General features: G+C 46.2%; 1 protein-coding gene across 4 annotated transcripts in view; it reads left to right on the top strand.

Annotated features, from left to right (window-relative positions):
* The window catches only part of abr (ABR activator of RhoGEF and GTPase), a 49,143-nt gene that overhangs the window by 18,181 nt on the left and 7,849 nt on the right, over positions 1-23,113 (top strand). For 3 of the 4 annotated variants that reach the window (XM_028982762.1, XM_028982763.1, XM_028982764.1), the window contains 14 exons: positions 1,533-1,631; positions 2,247-2,432; positions 4,796-4,903; positions 5,191-5,251; positions 8,314-8,366; positions 8,516-8,656; positions 9,084-9,205; positions 9,745-9,910; positions 10,109-10,231; positions 11,316-11,391; positions 11,657-11,761; positions 12,556-12,630; positions 16,184-16,281; positions 16,355-16,486. In XM_028982762.1, coding sequence (XP_028838595.1) covers positions 1,533-1,631; positions 2,247-2,432; positions 4,796-4,903; positions 5,191-5,251; positions 8,314-8,366; positions 8,516-8,656; positions 9,084-9,205; positions 9,745-9,910; positions 10,109-10,231; positions 11,316-11,391; positions 11,657-11,761; positions 12,556-12,630; positions 16,184-16,281; positions 16,355-16,486 — 1,545 coding nt within the window. Of the gene's footprint in view, positions 1-1,532; positions 1,632-2,246; positions 2,433-4,795; positions 4,904-5,190; positions 5,252-5,503; positions 5,599-8,313; positions 8,367-8,515; positions 8,657-9,083; positions 9,206-9,744; positions 9,911-10,108; positions 10,232-11,315; positions 11,392-11,656; positions 11,762-12,555; positions 12,631-16,183; positions 16,282-16,354; positions 16,487-23,113 lie in introns of those variants that run through there. The other variant, XM_028982765.1, reaches the window with a different exon arrangement.

Here is a 23,113-nt window from a genome sequence, read left to right as displayed (position 1 = left end):
GGTACTGAAATTTCAAACTCAATACCGATACTAAGGATGGTACTCAAACACAGGGTCTAATCATTTTTTTAATAAGTCCATTTTGGGCCAAACTTGTCATGCCACAGAAGTGAAAAGTATATGCCCGCTGAGCAACTAGAGCTGTTTAGCCCGAGCCGAAGTACTTCCAGGCCGTGCTCTCTTGCTTTTTACATTTTCTAGCAAGCTTGGTGTGTCTCTCATGTAAACATTGGGTCCTTCAGGTAGCTACAGGAGGGGCTGCCCGCTGCATTGCCTGTTGAAAATTGCTGTGGTATGCTGGCGATGCAAAAGTGGAATTCGTGTAATGATACCAGTGGTAATTTGCATCAAAGTTGATAAAAAAAATTGTATATTTTTTTTATCTTATTAATTTAATTTTTAACCTGAGGTGATCACTCCTTTTTTCAGTGACTGAAGACATTTTTTAGTCATAGCCACGTAATGGTTGAACATGAGGGCAATCATAGCAATCCCTTAATCAGTCTAATTTTACCACAACACGGTCACCAACCCATCTCCCAAACAGTGCATGTCCCCAGCAGAGGTGTCAAAAGTACACACATTCATTACGTAAGTACAAGTATAGTTACCAGTGTTTAAAAAGACTCTAGTAGAAGTTGAAGTTACTCAAGTTAAGGTAAAAAGTACAGGCTCTAAAACACAAAGAAACTTTGTGAAGGACAAAACCACCATCTTTTCCAATTGCAATCAGAACAATTGCAATTGGACAGCCAGTGATGTGGGGTATACACAACATTAACTACTACAATAAATGTCACAGAGTCACTGCTTGTTTTTAATTATAATTTTTTCTTATACTCGTTTTATGCTCATCACCTTGTGTGTGTAAATACCAGTAGGTGTGTTTCAGTCACGCCACTATGATGACGTACGACGTGAGGGCAGGAGGTAAAAACGGAGGACACGTCTATAGAGGAAAGCGCTGCAGGGAGTCCGTATTCCGTGGATTTTCATTCCATTTAAACGCCAGAGTAATTTAAAAATGTACGCAGTAGAAAGTATGGATACTCGTACTAAAATGTACAAACTAAAAGTCAAAAGTTGTTGCGCAAATCAAAAGAGAAGTAAAGTATACGTAGAACATTTTACTTCAAAATTTCCCATCTCTGGTCCCCGGTAACCTCCTTGTTCAGTTCCGTAGCGGCCACGTGCACATTAATCTGCCCTGTTCAGATCCTATGGAATTTCCTGCCACCTTTTTCCTTTGCCAGAGGTGGCCAAACAGGATTTCAGGTTTTCAATTCAGTCACCAAATCTAGTATATTCAAAATTCTCTATAAACAACAGGAATGTATGGGACTTTCGTGTTTACAAAATAAACATATTTTAATTGTGTTACATTTACTAAATTAATTTTTTTTGTTTGTTTCAGAGACCCCTCTGTTTCCATTAATTTTTTTGGTGCAATTTGTGGCCTGATATGGGTCCACGACACAGCAGCTCCCCTTCCTTCATTTCAGGGCTCATCGGAGGTTGTGTTCTTTTGTCAGGTTGAGCTGGAGAAGGGTCTGGAGATGAAGAGACTGGTTCTGTCTGGGTTCCTGGCCAGTGAGGAGATCTACATTAACCAGCTGGAGGCACTTCTTCTGGTATGGCACACAGATATATGCCCACATATATACCCACACACATACTTCGACTTCCTGATCATCTCCACTGAAAATGAAGAAGTTTCCCCCAGGGTGAGGCTCTTTCAGTCCACCGCTACAGAACTGACCTGACGTGGAAATTAGCACCAGTCAGTGTGGAACCCTCATGTAATGGAGGTCTCTTCTTTATGTTGTTTTTTATGTTCAACAAATGGATTTAACAAATGCAACATTTGTGATTTATTGATTGTGATTTCTTCATGAAAAAGACCAGTGCCACTGAGGTTCCTTTGAGGAAGGCCCCACCCCCAACCGTCCTTTCCCGCTGATAGCGTCTTACATTCTCTTAATAAATTTATCAGTGCCCTGCCCGGCGTCCTGAAACTTGCAACTGTGACCATGACCGTGCAGGTGTGGGTGGGGTTGGGGTTAAAGGGCAGAGCTAGTTCTTCACGTGGGCGGGGCTCTGGCTACATATATGAACTGTCACCCTGACAACAATCAGAACTGATTTCTAAAGAAGTATTATAATAAATGCCACACAAATAGAGCTTCCTCGTGGGTTTGAATAATTGAGGCTCATCTGGAACATTTTCTGATGTTTTGGTCCTGCAGCCCATGAAGCCGCTGAAGGCTGCGGCCACCACCTCCAAACCAGTCCTGAGCCTGGAGCAGATCAACACCATCTTCTACAAGATCCAGGACATCTTCGAGGTCCACAAGGAGTTTTACGATGCCCTGTACCCCCACATCCAGCAGTGGGATGAGAAGGTCACTGTAGGACACCTCTTCAAGAAACTGGTGGGTGGGACCATGCACACTCTTTTCAGTATCAACCCTTTTGAAATTTGTGCTTCTCTGTATTAATTTGTCATAAAATGTGATCTGATTTTCAAGTCAAGGTATTGAAACATATATAATGTGCATATTTAATGTCTTTATTGAGATCATAAAAAAAAACTCATAATGCTCATGGAAAAAGAATGTGAAACTTTGAGATCATGACCTAAAAAAGCTCATTGGAGTGAGGTGTTACCACAGCTAATTGATTTTGGAGATTTCTTGGATTTCTTTTTCCTCCACACACGAAGAACATGCCTTTGTGAGCCGTGCTATGATCTACGATCAATAATTGTTGATTTATGTAGAGCTGGAAAGGGATGCAAGGTTATTTCAAGGACTGTGGCTACCAGGAAGTGGGTGTCCAGTCAAAATGACCCCAAGACTAGAATAATCAATGATGTAATGAAACGATTTGGAGGCATTATTGGAAGTGTCTTAAATCTGAGTTTATGGGTCTACAGTTACGTTAGAAATCGATGATGCAGGGTGTCTCTGGCAGGACTCCACAAAGGAAGCTGCTGCTTACTGAAAAAAATACACTGCACTACATCTGCCGTAAAAAGGACACTGCATGTAGTCATGAAAACCGTAAAGAAGAATGGAGGACACGTCATGATTTGGACCTTATGTGACCGTCTGTACGTCAGTTGGGCGATTCACAAGGACAATGACACCCAAAAACATCCAAGCAAGTCCACAACATAACACTTTCAGAAAATCAAAAACAGACCTCAACCCAAAAGAGATGCTATGGAATGACGTCATGAACGTGACTGAACTGAAGCAGTTCTGCCGGGACGGATGGAACCGATTCCTCCTGAACGACGTGCAGGTCCGATCCACAGATTCAGGAAGCTGCAAAGTTATTAATTTAAAGGGTTCCACAGGGTTCCACATCTCAATAAAGATGTATTATTTTAGGCACATTATGTTCATTATCTTCACCTAGACAAAGGAAACCATGACATTCACTGTTCATTTACACACTTATTAGACCGGCTCTGCAGCAGGATCTAAGAAGGCAACAGAAGGGAATTATCTCATCTGAAACCTTCACACATGAACCAAAAATAATGAGTGGCGGGTGGAGCAGACGGAGGGTGAGGTTGAGTGGATCTGTTCTCCACCTCTCCACCCCTTCATCTGTCTCTCTCACCTTCACCCCTCCTCTTTGATCGCCCCTCCTCTTCACTCACTTCTTGTGTAAATTCTGTGCACGGCCGCATGTGCCACTGATGCAAATGTTGGTTTGAGAGCAGCACTTTACACACACACACACACACACACACACACACACACACACCCTTCTGTTGTACAAATACATGGTACAAGAACGAAATTCTGATTCAGATGTCCCTTATCTTGAAGTGACCCTCTTTACCACAATTTATCACGCTGTCCGCACTTAAATGAGTCCCACAAGGTCTGAGCTGAAATGAATAAAAATGTCCTCTGTAGTAAATGCAGTAAGAATGCAGTACTGTGATTCTTGTCACTGGCTTTTGTCGTCTGTGTTGTTGTATGAACAGCCATTCCCTGATATTAATACTTCAAAAATGTAACATAAACGGAGAGTAATGCGACTTGGCAGGACCAGTTTACATTTTTAACTCTGTCTGTCTGTCCCACTCCTACTGTGCTCCTCCCTGACCACGCCCTGTCTGGATCCAGGCAATGCAGCGTCCTATAGAACTGTACAGACATTTACCTTTATTTGTACCAGGGAGTCGGCCTCATTGTAGCCAATATATATGCAGAGAGTTTAATTAAAGTTCACACCAGACAGGGGGTGAGAACGGAGAGGAGCTGAATCTCAAACACACACACACACACACTTTACCACAACATGGCGTGTGTCTGCTTAGCAACAGCCTGCCACTGCCGGTAACATCATAAACACACACACAGTTAGTAGAGATATTGAGAGGACATGATGTGCATGAAGAATACATGCACATCATACACACACACACACACACACACACACACACACACACCACTGCAGCAGAGAAGCAGATTAAAACGCTGGACAGGTGTCTCCTCCACTTGTTCACGGTTCTGTTGAGGAAGGAGGGGAATCAGAACCAGACCCGATGGCGGGACGTTGACAGCGTCTGAAGCTTTGGCAGAAGACCGCAACTAATGAGACTCTCCAGCTGAGACGTCCCTGTCTTCGTTCTGGAATCTGAAGAACATTAGATAATGAGTCCATTGATAATTGATTCAAACCACGTCACTACCGAGCTCCTCGTTCGCTTCATTCAGTCGCAGCTGGTTTATTCGAACTGACTGGAAGTCATGTGACCATCTCTGTCCTCCAGGCCAGTCAGCTGGGCGTGTACAAGGCCTTCGTGGACAACTACAAAAATGCACTGGAGACAGCAGAGAAGTGCAGCCAGGCCAACACTCAGTTCCAGAAGATCTCTGAGGTAAGGGACACGCCCACACCCTTCAGACACGCCCACTGCTGGACTTGATGTGCGTAGGCTGCTCTGATTCTCATAATTAGATGCCAGTTTGCTTCTGATCAACATCCAGCTGTGTGTGTGTGTGTGTGTGTGTGTGTGTGTGTGTGTGTGTGTGAACTAGGTCATCAGTTGCCTCTCAGAGGAGATGAGTGTTAAATTAAACCTCGTTATTAACAAGAAAGGGGAATTGTGTGTGTGAATTAAGTGGTGTGAATGCAGCTAATTGTAATTGTGTTCCCTTTTAACAGAACCTGAAAGTAAAAGGACCAAAAGACTCGAAGGAATCCAACAGCACAGTCACAATGGAAGGTGCGAGGAGTGTGTGTGTGTGTGTGTGTGTGTGTGCGCGCGTTTGTGTCTCTATGTAACAGGCCTGTATCAGAATTTTTTTTAGCTTATTGCTTTTTAAGATGTGACCCAATGGTGCTCCTGTGTGTGTGTGTGTTGAAGCCTCTGCTCATGCATTCTGACTATCTCTTTGAGAGGGAGGATGGATGAGAGAGAGAGAGAGAGAGAGAGAGAGTGTGAGAGTGTGTGTTCGCTCGCTCGTTCTCTCTTTCGACTTGGTTTGGGGTTGAGAGGAGCTGATGGGAGAGGAAATCGCGAAACGATGGAGATTTTGCTGGTCCTGCGTCTCTGTTGTAACTGCACCTACGGTAATTGTGTCTCTTTTTCTATCAGAGAGGGGTGTGTGTGTGTGTGTGGGTGGGAGTTTAGTTTTTGTGAAGTTTGATTCCTCGGTTCCATATGGAATTTCAGTTCTGCACCTACAGCTTTTGTTTTTTAGTACAAATCGAGTCTGTGTGTAATGCTGACTGGAGAGGGACTGTGTGTGTGTGTGTGTGTGTGTGTGTGTGTGTCTGTGTGTGTCTCTCTCGGTGCAGGAGCGGGACGCAGCGTTTAAAACCCGGCGCACGTTCAGCCTACATAATCCAGCACTCCCACCAGAAGGGGGTTTATCCGACCAATCACAGACCCAATACTCCCCTGTCCTCCCAGGACTCCCAGCTGCGACCTGTGTGTGTGTGTGTGTGTGTGTTGTACTTGGTGGCTGCCGTTGTCGTACATCTCTGCTCCTTTGAATGAGAGAAGAAAGCGAAAAGGAGTGTGAATAGTGGAGCGTATGAGACCAGGACTCACACTCTTTTTTGTGTGTGTGTGTGTGTGTGTGTGTGTGTGTGTGTGTGTGTGTGTAAGGAAGGCTCCCTTGTTTTATCGGTGAAGGTGTGTGTGTGTATGTAAGAATACATCCAACATGCAGTTTTATTAAGCAGATGTGTGTGTTAAGCTGAATGATTGTGTGTGTGTGTGTGCGCTGAGGCTCCTTAACCTCACACGTTGTTGACGTCTTGGTACAGAAATCAACCTAATGACTGTTTATCCGACGGCGCGATCGAGTCACATCACCACACACTCGTCCACCAATCACGGGCCTCCATACATCCAGCCTCAGTTTCCGTGCCGACAGACGCGGTCTGGTCCCAACTCCTCAGTCCGGAGGTTGGAGGGCTGCTGATTGGCTGATCGATTTCTCCCGCCTGCTGCTCTGATTGGCCGGCGGTGATCTACTGCTGCAGCAGGACCGAGGACAGCAGTCCCTCAAGCATGATGCTTCTGCCATAAAACAAACGTCACTTACAGAGATGGTGTCTGTAGAAATGATTCGTTGGTTATAACATGTGCACATTATATTATAACTTATTATAACAAACCCTTAAATTTTGCTTGACATTGGTGCGATTTTTCATGAATCTGAATGGATTTTATACAGTAAAACTTTTATGAATTTTGTGTGTGTGGGTGTGTGTGGTGGAACTGAGCTGTTATGAGTTTCTGAATGGTGACTAGTAACAGTGGCTCATCGTCACTGTGGATGGACAGATTGAGTGGAGAGATGAGTGTCCCGGCTGGGCGGTGTGATTCTGTGTGTGTGTGTGTGTGTGTGTGTGTGTGTGATGAGCTCTGCCTGATGGCAGTGAATCAGATTTTTCTTTCTTTCAATGAACAGCAACCGCGCACACACACGTACACACAGGCACACAGAAGAGAGACACTGGGCTCAGTCAAGCGTGTAATTGGCTTTTGGTGAAAAAAGTGCGCGTGTGTGTGTGTGTGTGTGTGTGTGTGTGTGTGCGCGTGCGTGGTGTCAGTGTTGAGGTTGAAGATTGTTTTTTTTTTTTTGTGCTGGTTCCCTTTGTAGAGACTATTTTGGCTTCGCTTTTATCCGGTTGCATGCTTGCCACAGTCGGGCGTGTCGTGGGCGTGTCAGTACCATGCTGCAGCTGCAGCATCTCCATTGAAAGTCTTCAGCCTTATATAAGCGGTGAATCGGCCCAAACGGCGGTTTTAGTTGGGGGGGAACCGCTGGTTTTCTGTAGTGCCTGGGTCATGTTGGCCTTCACTAGATGATTCACTGCATGTTGGTGGCCAGTGTTGAGAACAGAGGGAAACGGAGGAGAAAGGGAGGAGATGGATGCTGTGCTACACTTGGGCGTGTCATGTATTGACACGAGGACTTAAATAGTCCATAATGAGGAAGCAGGGAGTGTGACAGCTGTCAATCATGCCTGTGGTCTCCACCCCTTTTAAAAAATCATTTCTAAAAACCTCACTAAAATTCATGTACTGGGTGTCAGAAATAATAAGACCGAGCATGTCAGGGAGTTTGACTCACTTTTTCTTTTTTTTTATCTTTGTTGGACATTAAATATTTGTTCTTTAGATGAAATGCACATGGTTTACAAAAGCAAAGAGTAAATACCCAAGCACTTTGTTGAACAGTGATTAAATGTGATTTGTCATATTGCAGGTTATCCCCCCCCGTCCACTCCAGCCGCATTGTTTTTAGGTGAATAAATATGTTTATAGTGTGCCTAGCGGTTAAGGAAGCGGCCCCGTAATTAGAAGGTTGCCGGTTCGAATCCCGACCCGCCAATGTGCCACTGAGGTGCCACTGAGCAAAGCACCGTCCCCACACACTGCCGCCCACTGCTCACACAGGGTGATGGTTAAAAGCAGAGGACACATTTCACTGTGTGCACCGTGTGCTGTGCTGCTGTGTATCACAAGTGACAATCACTTCACTTTACATTTTTAGTGTAATGTGACCTTTGTGTAGTGTGACCTTTCTGTACTGTATGTCATTTGCCAGATGCCCCAGTGGGGATGGGTGCTGGGGTAACCGCTGTTTAATGGCATGCGATCTACCCACAGTACCTGTACTGTAGTGAACTCTGAGTTTATTTTGAAAGGCAGGGCTCTGTGATTGTGTTGCCTTCTTGACGACTGGAAGTATAACCCCCTGTTTAAGAACCTGTGGACTCTGTGTGGTCTATTTATTATCTAACTCTTACTGTTTTTTCCTCTCGCAGCACTTCTGTACAAACCCATTGATCGTGTGACTCGGAGTACACTAGTGCTGCATGTGAGTTTGCCGCAGAAAAACGCACACACACACACACACACACACACACACACACACACACACACACACACACACACACACGCCTACCTCTCTTTCTACATCTGTGATGAAAGTGTAATATATTACTGTGTGTGTGTGTGTGTGTGTAGGACCTGCTGAAACACACTCCGAAGGACCACCCAGATTTCGCCCTTTTGCAGGACGCTCTCAGGATTTCACAGAACTTCCTCTCTTGCATCAATGAAGAGATTGACCCTCGCCGGACTGCAGTCACCACACCTAAGGGAGAGGTGTGTGTGTGTGTGTGTGTGTGTGTGTGTGTGTGTGTGTGTGTGCGTGTCCTGTTTTGCACTGTGTGCAAGTTCTTGTAATGAAGGTGGGTTCTCAGCGGCTCCCTGATAAATGCTGACATTTCAAGTTCTACCATGTTTTGCAGCACATATTCTGCCAACAATTTCAAATCAACCTGCACACACACCAATACATGCTCATTAATTACAGCCATGAAAGGACCACTAGCACTCATACAGTCAAAAGATACACAATCATCATCCCCCATAGCTAATAACATCACTAACACAATCTAAACCAACACTTTTAGCCAGTTAACACAGGCTACTTTACCTCAGCAACTAACTCTGACAACAGTAGTGTATGTGTGAGTTTGTGGCCAAGTCATTAGACAGGAAGTGATGTCGTTCTGAATGTTCCTGATAGGCTCGTCAGTTGGTGAAAGATGGCTTCCTGGTGGAAGTGTCTGAGGGCTCACGAAAGCTGCGCCATGTCTTTCTCTTCACTGACCTGCTCCTCTGTGCCAAGATGAAGAAGACGGCCGTGGGGTATGAAAACACACATGGTTACAGAAGTTTATAATCCAATGCTCCCATTGGACAACCATGTTCACCAATCACCATTTAAGATCAATCAAATATATTAAGAAAAATGATCAAATTAGATATGTAATTACTCATTCTGAAGAGACTCATGAAGAAATGAATCATGGTGCTTTGTACACACACCTCCACATCACATACTCACAGATGGTGGTGGAATAATGTGCTACAGCAGTCATGAGATCTATCACCCTGTGTGTGGGCGTGTGGGCTGAGAAGGAAGTCTTGACTTTGTTTACCTCAATCACACATTGAGAGAAGATTCAGATTTACACACAGCTCTTAACACAGTCTCTCTCGTGCTCTGTAAATTTCTGAATTTATTAACCTTTCAGATGCAGCATGATGTTCTTTGTTGTTCATGCCTCTGCTCCATCTTTCAGGACTCAGACCCTGTACTAAACATGTGTGTGTGTGTGTGTGTGTGTGTGTGTGTGTGTGTGTGTGTGTGTGTGTGTGTGTGTCTGTGTGTGTGTGTGATGCAGGAAGCAGCAGCAGTATGAGTGTAAGTGGTACATCCCGCTGGCCGACCTCACCTTCCAGACGCTGGACGACTCAGACTCCTGCCCGCACGTGCAGACACTCCCGGAGCACGAGATAGAGGAGATGAAGATTAAGATCTCGGTCATCAAAAGCGAGATACAGGAGAAGGTGTGTATCTCCCTGACTTCTGATTGGTTGATTTGAATTATTCTTTCCTCAAAGGCTGTACATAGTTCATAAATGAGATCCACTCGACTCCTGATGTCGTGGAGGTCTGGATTTTTACTGTCTGATCCTGATCTTTTCATCAAAATAAGGAAATGATGTACTCCAGAGGGGAACTGATATTTCTGTCCGTGTTCACAGAAAGCGATAAAGGGACAGAGTCGGGTTGTCGACCGCCTGAGGAAGAAGATGAATGAGCAGGAGTCCTGGCTGCTGTTAAACTCGCCAACCATCCCGTTCCGCATCCACAACAAGCATGGCAAGGTGAAGAGCACACACACTTCTACACGTTGTCTGCAAGGCGCACGCTCCTACGCAGCACAGCACACAGTGACACAACAAAATGTGTCCTCTGAATTTAACCATCACCCTTGGTGAGCAGTGGACACCATTACAGGCTCCCGGGGAGCAGTGTGTGGGGACTGGACCTTCACCTTCTTATTACAGGGCCACTTCCTTAACCGCTAGGCCACCGCGGCCCCAATGCATGTACACTACAATACACTACAATACACTTACAAAATCTCACAAAAATACTTACGATGTGATCCCTTGACGTAATCAGTGTCCAGCCTGTATAAGAGTGTAAATTTACAGTCCCCTCAAAATAACTAAACACACAGACGTCCGCAGGCAGTTTGAGAGATGCTGTTGATATGTTAGGGTACGAATGATGCGTTATGGCGTTACACTGACTACTTTACATTGTATCAGTGTTTCATATTTCCAGTGTTGTCCCAAGGAAAGATGTCAGGGCTGTGCTCAGATTTGTGAGAAACAGTTCTTCTACACACTTCTACACGTCTATGTGTCTTTTTAGGAAATAATTGGATTTAAATGGGGCTTTAACATCTAATTATAAAGGGTTTTATTGAGTTATTAAACCAATGAGGCATTTTCGCTCTGGAAGACTGTCAGCCAAATGCTCTTAAATCTAAATGTCTACAACACACACATACTTGTTTTAAACACACACACTCACTGATACATGTGTCTGCATCACACACTCTCATACACGCCTGCAGCCAGCACCTATACACTACTGCTCCACATAACACGCCACCACAACTCGAATAAATACCCACTCTACACACACACACCACCTGCACTCCTCCACACCTACTCCACCCAGCAAAGATCGACTCATTACACCGCGGGGTGGAAATAGCGTCTGTGTGTAGCAGTCATGACTAGTCAGCTTTTGACAATACAACAAAACTAGTGTCGCGGTGAGAGATGAGATTCGGTAAATAATATCTGTCTTGTGTTGCACATTGTCACCACTGGGTGGCGCCGTTTCTGCTGCATTGCTGCATGGGTCTGAATCTGAGCTGCCTTTCCTCCGCAGAGCCACCAGTTCCTGCTGTCGTCAGATTACGAGCGTTCCGAGTGGAGGGAGAGCATCCAGAAGCTCCAGAAGAGAGGTCACTCTTACTCTTCTTCTCATCTGCCTGGGCCACTGCAGGACCTGCACCTCTGTAGAATCATCTCACAGCCAAAGCAGCGCTAGACTAGATCAGGAACATCCTGCAGCGGCCCAGTCTGTCCTGCATGCACTCGTGGTTTATTGGTGTGTGTGTGTGTGTGTGTGTGTGTGCGTGTGTGTGTGTTGAAATATTGTGTAAATGTTGTGCGAATGGCACTCGCTACAAATGTTCAAAGACGTTTTTGTTTTGCTTATGGGGACAGATCTCCAGGCCTGTGTTCTCAGCACAGTGGAGCTGCAGGTTCTCACCAGTTCCTGTTTCAAACTCCGAACAGTCCACAACATCCCTGTCACCAGTAACAAAGATGGTGAGTCTGCCTGTCTTGTCTGTCCCACTGTCAGCATGTCTGGGGTGCAGAGAGGAACACAGGGACGGGGACACCCTCCGAACACCAGTAGAGCGTCTACAGACCTCCACCAAGGACCTCCACCACTTTTTAATAACGCCCAGTGCAGCATGATAAAGATGCTGGTTCTTTAATCTGGGTCCATGTTATTACCATTGTTCCGTTTAGAGTTCTGAGAGGAGGGGCCTGTAGTTGAGGAGGTAGTATGTGGTGCCCCCTGGGGAAAATGTTGATGAACAGCAGATTTATTGTAATTGCTGGCACTGAATGTTTCTCTCTTCTGTGCAGTGTGTGTGTGTGTGTGTGTGTGTGCGCACGTTGGTTTTGTTGTGTTTCCTGCCCCTCACTGGAGGGTCCAGAGAAATGAAGACCATCTGGGGCAGGAATGCTGGCCACCAGTCACCCCTGACCCCGCACACTAACCGCTGTCTGACAGGGGAGAACTAGTCCATCGTGTTGTATGTTCCCCGGGGTCTGTGCTGGGATCAGACGTCTTCGTTAGCAGGATTGACTGACACTGATGCAGTTATACAGTGTGGTTTGGACGTTTTGTGTGTGTGTGTGTGTGTGTGTGTGTGTGTGTGTGTGTGTGTGTGTGTTCATGTCAAACCCACCCAGAAGTCTGATCTTCTTGCCGCTGATTTTCGAAGAACTCAACTGCACATATTTTAGCTGTTGGAGCATCACCCTGGGGTTCAGGCATCACACCACTGCAGTGATCTGGTTATCGACTCGTTCTGTCTCCTGTGTTGCAGATGAAGAGTCTCCTGGTCTCTACGGATTCCTACACGTCATCATCCATTCGGCCAAAGGCTTCAAAGTTTCTGCCAGTAAGACCCACACTGTGTGTGTATGAGAGAGTGAGCTGTGTTCTGAGTGTGTGTCAGAGTGTATAGGTGGGTGTGTGTGTGAGAGAGAGAGAGAGCGAGAGATTGACTTCCTCCCAGTGGTCATGGCATGTGTGTGTTTATATGAGAGAGAGTGGTCGAGGGAAAGGGAGAGAGAGATTCATTGCAGACTTAAATGATTCCTGCTCACAGGCCTTTCTACATTGTTCCTGTGGTATTTGTCTGTAATTCGCTGCAGAGGCAGACACACAGAGGCTCTTGTGTGCTTTGGGTCCCCAACAGAGATGGAAAAGAGATGGAAATTTAATTAAGTAAAGGTATCTTTAATTTAAAATTAACTTTGCATAAAAGTTATTGACTTACTTTCGATTACTTGGTGTAAAAATAGGACTACTCAAGTCCAATACAGTTGTTTTATTCAACTGTTAGGTGGTATAATGTACAAAAGTACCAAACATTACAAATGGGGCAGTGGTGGCAAAGCAGGTAACTACGCGAACCCGTAATCAGAAGGTTGCGGCTCGAATCCCGAGCCTCCAAGGTCCCACTGAGTAGTTGATTCCGGCCCCACACACTGGACTGTAAAGCTATTGTTCAGTTTGAGCTTATTGCAAAATAGATTAAATTCATTTTTTTCTAGATTAATATAGATTAAAATGGCTCGTTTGAATTCTGCCGAAGGCATTCAGAATATGTGTGCTACCCAAATAATGACTAAAAGTAAGTCTTTGAGAACGGGTTTCTCAAGCCAGGTGGCGCATTAGACCAGGGGCTCATCTCCTGTTTCCAAAATGCATCACAAACTGCTTGAGAAAGCTGTTCTATGATAATTGGTGATGAAAATAAATTATGTTCAATAAGATGTACTTGTGTTTACCAACTGTTTATTCAGTTAAATAGCTGCATCCATGTTACCACGTCACGTTTGATGTGGTCATTTCACAGTTCGAAGACTCGTTCTCGCCCCCTACAGTGCAATTCGGCTAGATATACATCCGCGCTAAAATATCAAGGTGAAAGTCATCATAGTGTAGCGGTTCTTCTTCTGCGTTGTGTAACTTTTTGATTTTGTTTCTTGAACCACAAATGATGAGCTGACACCCAAGAGATTTTCTGTGCAAAGTATATTCTGTACAAAAAGCAAGATCGCGTCAGAACATCGCGTCTTTCTGCACCTCTCTCTACTCTCACAACTCACGCCATGAGTCCAAGAGAACTGAACATTAACATAAAGCATTCACAATTTACAATACTGCATTCCTGTACAAAAAGCAAAGTCGCCCCAGAACATCGCGTCTTTCTGCACCTCTCTCTACAATATACAGTATTAAAAGAACATAAAAAAATATTCACAAAATAACACACTTGCAAAATATTCCTAATATGTACATAAATTAAAATGAAAGAAATAACTTTTGGCACACAAACCCCACGCACTTCTCACAACTCACGCCATGTGTCCAAGAGACCTGAACCGGGTCTCAAAAACAAAATAAAAGTCTTTAGGAAATTAGAGACTAAAAGACACAAGAAAGAAGAAATATACTTATAAATATACTTGTTGCATCGAGCCGGATATATCGTGATATTTTACGCAGTGAAGTTGTGTTGGTACGGCGACATCGAATGTAGTTGTTTTTGCGTGCGAATTTAGTTCACCGGGTGGCGCTGTTGAGCATTTTCTTTCGTGAGGTCAGCGGAGGTGAGAGTCGGGTGAGATATGACGAGAGTTGGGAGTCGCGTCAGCTCTGCTGCTCTTTTCATCACGTTCAGCACGTTCCTCTGCAGGTCCCCATGGCGCAGCGTGGCGGTACGGGGACACCGTGTCCCTCCTCCGCGATCGTTGCATAACGTGGCAGCGCTGGTTGTGTAAGTGTGTGAGAGTGACGGCCTGCCAACGTGCGGGTGTGTGTGTGTGTGTTACGTTCTACACACATTCATAGCTCATACTGTTCCTCGCGTTTATTCCCACTGGTATCGGAAGAGGGTGGTAGTAGCCTAGCGGGTAACACACTCACCTACAAACCAGAAGACCCAGGTTCAAACCCCACTTACTACCATCGTGTCCCTGAGCAGGACACTTAACTCCGAGTGTCTCCAGGGGGGGGGACTGTCCCTGTCACTACTGATTGTAAGTCGCTCTGGGTAAGGGCTGGAAATGTAAATGTAAAAATGAAACATCTGGCCACTACAGGAGTGTGTGTGTGTGTGTGTGTGTGTGTTTAAGAGTGTTATGCTCTTCTTTTGTCTTTGTGGTTTTGCTTTCGTCACAGGTTCTGGTTCTGTGAATCTCATCTGTTACCCATGTGGTGTGTTGCGTAAGAGTGTGTGTGTGTGAGTGTGTGTGTGTTTTACTTTAGCCCCTTGATGCTGGTTTATTCACGCTTGTTGTCTTATTTCCTGGGAACTGGAAGTGGGGTCAGGAGACCCTCACGGTGCCCTCACCTTTCCTCTGACCCCAAGGTCAGGGTGCGGCCGGATCGGTTGTTAGCTGTTCGGATTGGATTAGTTCCTCCACCCGCCCAGGGTGGCCGAATCCGTGCTGTTCCCGCATCTGACGCTGAGAGAATTACGATCGCTGTAATTTCCGCAGCGGATTCATTTTTAATCCGTTTACCGCCATCCTACTGAGTCGCAGAAGCTCTGCAGCGAAGACGGAGCTGAAAGCGCCTTCTAGGTCTGAGAAGCTGAAGACGGACTTCCTGATCCACTTTATAAATTCCGACCTGACCTTCCTGTCAGAGCTCAGCATTCTGGGAAGACCATTAGGAGCTGTGCATGGTTGTACACCATGTTGTGCAGCAGAACCTTCCGGACAGAACCAGAAATCTTCCTGGTTTCCTGAGCAGAACTGGGTTTCGGTGTTATGTGGTGGGGCCTGCAGGGCTCCGTTTGGCCTCTTTTGGGGGTTCTGAGCCGGTTCTGTACAAGTAGGACTGTTAACTTTTGAAGTTTATTTCCTGCCCCTCGTTTGGCTTAAGGGGTAAATTGGAGGTCAAATCAGAGTTCTTCCTGCCCTCAGGGATAATGAAGCCCTGCATCTCCAGACTCCGCCCCCTCCTCGCTCCTCCTTCTGATGGCCTGGCAGTTCACCCTTTTTTATTATTATTTTAAATTAAACCTGTGTGTGTGTGGAAGTTGTCGGGGCGTGGCCGCGGAAGTTGTCGGGGCGTGGCCGCGGAAGTTGTCGGGGCGTGGCCGCGGAAGTTGTCGGGGCGTGGCCGCGGAAGTTGTCGGGGCGTGGCCGCGGAAGTTGTCGGGGCGTGGCCGCGGAAGTTGTCGGGGCGTGGCCGCGGAAGTTGTCGGGGCGTGGCCACGGAAGTTGTCGGGGCGTGGCCGCGGTAGTCGGCGGGGCGTGGCCGCGGTAGTCGGCGGGGCGTGGCCGCGGTAGTCGGCGGGGCGTGGCCGCGGTAGTTGGCGCGGTAGTCGGCGGGGCGTGGCAGTCGGCGGGGCGTGGCCGCGGTAGTTGCCGCTGTAGTCGGCGGGCCATGGCCGCGGTAGTTGACATGTGCATTAACTCGTTCTCCTTCTTCAGATCTCTACTGCACTCTGGAGGTGGACTCGTTTGGCTACTTCGTCAGCAAGGCGAAGACCCGTGTTTTCCGGGACACCGCGGAACCGCAGTGGAACGAGGTGGGATTGGTTGTTTTGATGTTTGGGAGTTTTGTGTTCTGTGCAGGATTTTTACTTCTGTGACCTTCTGCAGGAGTTCGAGATCGAGCTGGAGGGCTCACAGTGTCTGCGCATCCTGTGTTACGAGAAGTGTTACGACAAGACTAAACTCAATAAGGATGACAACGAGATTGTGGACAAGATCATGGGGAAGGGCCAGGTGCAGGTAGGCATGTGTAAAAAAAAAAGAAACCCAACACTGTGACCCATGTACCAGTCTTCTGTTAGCAAGAAGAACGTTATCGAGCTGCATCATGAGTTGTATACTGTTGTAAAAACTTACAAGAACCTTGGAGGAACCTTGGAGATCCAAGATTATTGGTTTATCCCTGAGGGTTATGAATGAGGGTTAAGAACATCCGTGCGTGTTCACCACCTTCCTCCATCTTCACTGCTCACCAGCGCAGGATCAGACTGAACGTTCTGTTTGGAGTCCTGCATCAGGACTGTATCGCTGGTGGGGTGGAGGTCCCAGTTTTAGTGGTGGTCTTTGCTCTGACCTCATTGTGACTCCGGGAATAAAGTTTTCTCCGGAGCTTGGGGGGCGGTGAAGACTGTGTCTGGTTGCTCGTGGCCTGGTTTTGGCTTTTTTCTTGGACAAATCATCGCCAACCCTGCACTGACACCAACTGCCGGCTCACTCTACTCGCTCTACCCTCTCTCCATCTCCCTCTATCTCTCACATCATCTTTGAAGATGTGAGTGGCATCAGTGTTGGCAGATGGTAACGTCGGGTCATTGAATGTTGACCTGAAATATCCCGCACGTCACATGAGCCCCAACACACACAGTATGGATCACGTCAGGATTTTATTTTTTTAACCGAGGCCGGGCGACGGGTGGTGTGAATCCTGAACTCTGTAAAGATCTCCTGAAAGCTGGAGAGAATCAGGACGCCGGTCACCGGTCTCCAGTGACTGGGTTCACTGTGAGGACCTTCTCTGTCTCAGCTACTGTCCTCCTTTTTGGTTCTGGTTAGATTTGACCACCAGGCTGTAGTGTCTGGCGCTGGATCTGCACGTTTCTCAGCCTGAGGAGCTGAGATGTTGTTCCTGCGCCCCAGGAGAGGCTCTGATTTATTTAACTATTCGACTTGGCCTCCAAAAAGCCCTTAGATGGTCACGTTGCTGTAACGGTGAATATCTGCGTTCTTTTCTGTTTTATTATTATTTAAAGGCCCGGTGGGAAGAGTGATGCGACGTCTCTCTTGAGGTACAGAGATGTAGGCGCTGTGGGATTACTGATGACATTAACCCGGAAGTGGACCGGCAGGACGTCTCTCCGGAGTCCTCTCCGGTTTTATTAGGGGACATTTACACCTGCGTCTCCACAGTGAGGTGACCTCTGACTGTGGATTCCATCAAACACTTTTGACGATCAAGGCCGTTAAGTATGTGCTCAGGAACGTAACCTCAAACTCAATCCCAGTCCAGGGCTCAGCCAATCAGGGCCCAGTTCTGTTCCCGGCCCTGTTCCTCCTCTCTTACTGCAAACCTCCCTGTTCTTTCAGGTCATTGCTCAGTAACGTTCTTTTATGGGCGACGATGAGATGTATTATATAACAAGGTCAGCACAGAGCTCTGTTCTGAATATTAAGAAGCAACACACACACACACACACTCACAGCTGGATGTTTTGGGACTCTGCATTCTGTGCTGATGGGACACTGATTTTTGTCTCATTGTCCAAAGAACCTCAGCACCAACCTCACTGTACCCCACTGTCTAACACACACACACGCACACACACACACACACCGAGAGAGAGCTCCAACCTGATCTGATTAAATGCCGTTTGACAAGAACCTCATGACCTCACAGCTGCTTTTCTGCTTCTTTTTTTTTTCCCCTCATAATTGGATTCTTTTGGGACACAATCACACACACGCATGCGCGCACACACACACACACACACACACACACACACACACACACACACACACACACACACACACACACAGGACCAGTGGTGGCCTAGCGGTTAAGGAAGCCAAGGTGCCGCTGAGGTCCCCTTGATGAAGGTCCGTCCCCCCCCACTGCTCCCCGGGCGCCTGTCATGGTGCCCACTGCTCACCAAGGGTGATGGTTAAATACAGAGGACACATTTCACCGTGACACCGTGTGCTGTGCTGCAGTGTCCCCCCCCCCCCTCCCCCCACTTTCACACACACACAATAACACCAACACAAGAACCTCCCCTCTTCATGGGAGATAGATGGTGTCTCATCCATCATCCTCTGCCTTCAGTTCTACGGTCATCTGTCATTTAACACAGGCACACGCACGCTCTTGCTCTGTGTACACTTGCCCCCCACTCGTCCACACTGCCCCCAGGGCCAAGAACAAAAAGCTGAAGCTGCCAAACTAGACAGATGGACCATTTGTGTTCAGCCACACACACACACACACACACACACACAATCATTACGGTTAAATGTATGGTGCAGAAATCGTATCAATTATGAATTAAGTATAAGACCACTGATTGCCCCCAGCGACTGTTGTCCATCTGGCGTGTGTGGCAGTAATAGGTTTGGTGTAGGTATCTGTCGATTTAGAGGACGTTCTCTGGTTCTATGTAGAAAAGGAAACTGTTGCTTGGTTGGTCTGTTTGGTATGAAGTAGAACCTCTCCAGCTTGATCTCTGCTGAGATGGAGATCCGCTCCACCCCTCTGGCTATGTCCGATGGACCGCCAGCTTCCTGTCGGACGGTCGACCCGCCCACCACAGCGTGCATCATGGGAAGTGACATTTTCATTCCCAAAGAAAGATGACTGATGAGGACGATTATGCAGAAGAAAGTAGGCACCAGTAGCTTCCCACCCTGCATCTGCAGCAGGATCTACAGCTGAACTGTCTAGTTAACACATCTGTGTCCAGTACAGTGTGTGTGTGTCCCTCAGGTTGGGATGGGAGACACCCGGAACAATAATGGAGTTCTGGAGAAGGATGCACTCATTCTCAAACAGCGTCTCCTTGCAGGGTGCTGGTGGGTGTGGTAATGGCTGCTATAGATGACAGTGGCCTGCTGTCTTCTCCTGTTGCAGGAAGGCGGGATAGAAGACATTCTGATGTTTCCCCAGCGCTCTGTATGGCGGCGCAGGATCTCTTGGGAAAGTTCCTCAGTTCCCAGACCCGGCCTGCCGTCTTCCCCTTTCAGTGTACTGTGTGTGTGTGTGTGTGTGTGTGTGTGTGTGTGTGTGTGTGTGTGTGTGTGTGTGTGTGTGTGGTGTGTGTGTGAGAGTGTGTGTGAGATTTATTGACCTATGACAGGTCAGAGGTTAAGCACACACTGATGTGTGTGTTGTTGCGGCAACATTCCCCAGTTCTCAGAAAATAACATGGAGCACACAGACGGACTGGTGTTGTGTGTGTGTGTGTGTGTGTGTGTGTGTGTGTGTGTGTGTGTGTGTGTGTGTGTGTGTGGAGAGAGAATGGTCTCTGGATGAATAATGTATGGGAACATGCTGCAGCTCAGATTGCTACCTCAGTATTCTGTCTGTCTGTCATTCACTGGTACAGTGGCTTTGTAACACTCACCTTTGACCTCCTGTAGGGGGTGGCCTGTTCTCATTGATCTGTTCAGATGTGTATTTTGCAGGTTGATAACTGAATCAGTCTGGAGATACACACACACACACACACACACACACACATTACCTGACTGCACTGAAACAGTTGACCAATCAGCAGTGACCTTTACAATTCTTGATCTTTCTGACCCTCGTGAAGACTGTAACTCACAGCACCAAACGGTGGTGAAGACGATGACGTGGTCCCACCTTCACAAGACACTGACCTTTCTGTGACTGTATGGGTGAGGAGCAGCAAGCGCATCTCAATAATTAATGTCGACCTCATTCCTTACCGTGGTTGGGGGCTGTAGGTTCTTCAGCTCCTCAGGAGGCAATAGTGACCCCGTTCTTCAGTCTCTGCCCCCAACCCACCAGGGTCCAGGTGAGGAAGCCAGACCTGCTCCAGCCCTGACCCAGTAGACCGCTGTACGTTCTCCACTGAATTATTTAATCCTTGATGTGATCCTCCTGAGATGCAGGAAGTGGGTCATCAGAAAAACACCAGAGAGACGCTCCGCTGTAGCAGAGCACAAGATGTTGAGATCAGGTCTCCTCCTCAGCAGAGATGTCTGTGGGGTGAGGGTGGTTCCCTCAGGGCTGTTAGTGTTAAAATTCTGCAGCGCATGGACCAAATGTGTAGACTGAGTTGTGTGTTCTGTATGGTAAAGTGTCATGTTCTGTATTATAGTGTATCATGTAGGGCTGAAATGATTATTCGAATAATTCGATTACAAAAAATGTTCGAGGAAAAGTGTTTGCCTCGAGGCTTCGTTGAATTCATCAAAGTCGTATATATGTGTTTCCACCTACTTACGGAGGTGACGTGCTTCCGCCTACTGCGGCGCTCCACACCAGGTACAGCCAGGTGCGCTTGTTTTACCTGAAGCACATTTCAAAGATGGCGGAAATGAAGATACCGGTGTGCGTAAAAGACAAAAAAAATAAGATTTTACGCTGTGTAAGGTGGACAACGTAGTGCGGTGTATACACTGTAAAACGGACATGTCCTACCATAAAAGTACGTTGTCAAAACTACAGCACCTGAACCGAAAACATCCTCACATGAACTGCAGTTCTCCAAGCGACTCGGAGCTTCTACAAGGTATCGTATTTTTATGATTGCTAACTGATATGAACATTAGCGCTTCTTAGAACGTACATTATTTGTAATTATTTGTGTTACGAGTCGATAGTAACGAGGCATGATAAGTAGCAAGAGAAACACGCCTTCCCTATACATAAGGTAGTAATAGTAAATGCAACAGATGGACAAATCTACATTCATTGGCATATAGATTTACCCAAGATGGCGCGGGTGAGGTCGACTGCCGTCGTGACTGCTCCGACCCTGTTTACTTTGTTTAGGTTTTTAGGTTGTATGAGTTATCCGATTAATCGATGGAAAAACTCAACAGAATAATCGATTACAAAAATATTCGGTAGTTGCAGCCCTTGTATCATGGTCTCTGCGCTGAGTGTAGACTGTGTTGTTGAAAATGAGTAATCGTAGTCTACTTTCTGTGCGCTTGTGTTGTAAAGTTGGTTGGATTTTTCTTATCTGGTATATCTGGTAGGCGGTGCTATATGGTTGATTCAATGTCAGAACACCTACCCTGTGTAGTGGTACAATAAAAAATAAAGATTACTACTTTGTCAGATTTTACCAACTCCCTATTCAGAGGATTTAGCTGTTTTATGTGCAGTGAATATATTTAAATCAAAAATGTTTTATTCGGATTTTTACATGCCATTGCAAAAGACCAGGAAGGAAATGTTGAGTTCACAAATGGGATGTAAATAAAAAAATATCTGTATGCAGATTACAGCTTCTAATAATGGCATAACACAAGGAAAAAATGTTAACAAATAAAATAAATAGATACGTTAATAAATACATTAAAAATAATGTCACTGGCTGTAATTTATGGCTAAAAATTCAGCCAAACTAGCCGTGTCACTATAAACCAATGGGTATGAATGGGTGGGGCATCATCCCTCCATTTTATCAAAATGGCACAAGCTCTCACATAAGAAAATGTACTTTAACTTGACCGTACGACCTTCACGTTTCACCAGTGGTGTCTGGACTTTCATTTTAAGTAAAGAACGTGAGGACTTCCCACCACCAGCTTATCTTATCTTACCATATATCTCTGACCCGTTACAAGCATCCTGAAATCTATATAATGCGCGAATGGGATTTGAGGAAGCGATGTCACCAGTGCGACCAAATTGGAGACTCAGGATGCAGAAATTCTGCATAATATTAATCATAATGTGATTTAAATGCGAGGAAATAACGTCTCATCTCATTTTCATCAACGTAAATAAAGCGACATTTTGGTAGTTTATTGCATTTAGTTTTTATTTGCCATAATATTACATGATATGTTTCATTATAGATATGTCGTTTAAGTCACTAGTTCTGTGTTCTGTATAGTACAGTGGCGTGTTCCGTTGTTCTGCGCTGTCCTGTAACAGTCACTCTGATGTTGATTCTGTGGGGCTGGAACGCTGTTGTGATCTCCACCATCCTTCAGGTTTTTTTAGGAATCAGGAAGCTGCTTCTCTGTGCTTCTTCACATGAATTAAATATGACCGCCTGCCGTTACTCTGCCTGTAGGGTGTGTGTGTGTGTGTGTGGTGTGTGTGTGTGTGTGTGTGTGTGTGTAAAATGCTGTTGTCTGATTATTGCTCCCCCGATAATGAGTCTTGCATCACATTTCTTGTTCTGTGTGCTCTCTGTGGGACGGGGTGTGTATTGATCTCTCCAGGATCTGTATGGTTCCCCAGGCAACCACATGTCGTTCCTGCGGTGACAAAGGTTGTGACTGATCAATCGGCGGTGGCATTAAACATGTCCTTCACTTAAGCACACACACCTCTAGACACACATTCACACACACTAGGGTGTGCTGCTAATTATTCTCCCTTTTGTTCTAAAGCTGATCGTTGCAGCGCCTTTTATAACAAACTCCCAACATGAAAGATATGAGTGTTCGTCAACACACACAAATGATGAAAGGCTGGCCCCGCCCCGCCCCGCCCCGCCCCTCTCTTTTCTTTAACACCGCACTCTTCCTCATCCATGTCGGAGTACAGAACATGAGGATCACAGACAGAAATGATTGTGGTCAGAGTGCATGATGTAGCTTTCATTAAATGGACTAAAATGCGCACACACACACACACACACACACACACACACACACACACAC

The sequence above is a fragment of the Denticeps clupeoides genome, chromosome 6 (assembly GCF_900700375.1).
Source record: "Denticeps clupeoides chromosome 6, fDenClu1.1, whole genome shotgun sequence".
NCBI lineage: Eukaryota > Metazoa > Chordata > Actinopteri > Clupeiformes > Denticipitidae > Denticeps > Denticeps clupeoides.
The sequence above is the reverse complement of the archived record's forward strand: the minus strand, read 5'-3'. Positions and strand labels throughout refer to the sequence as shown.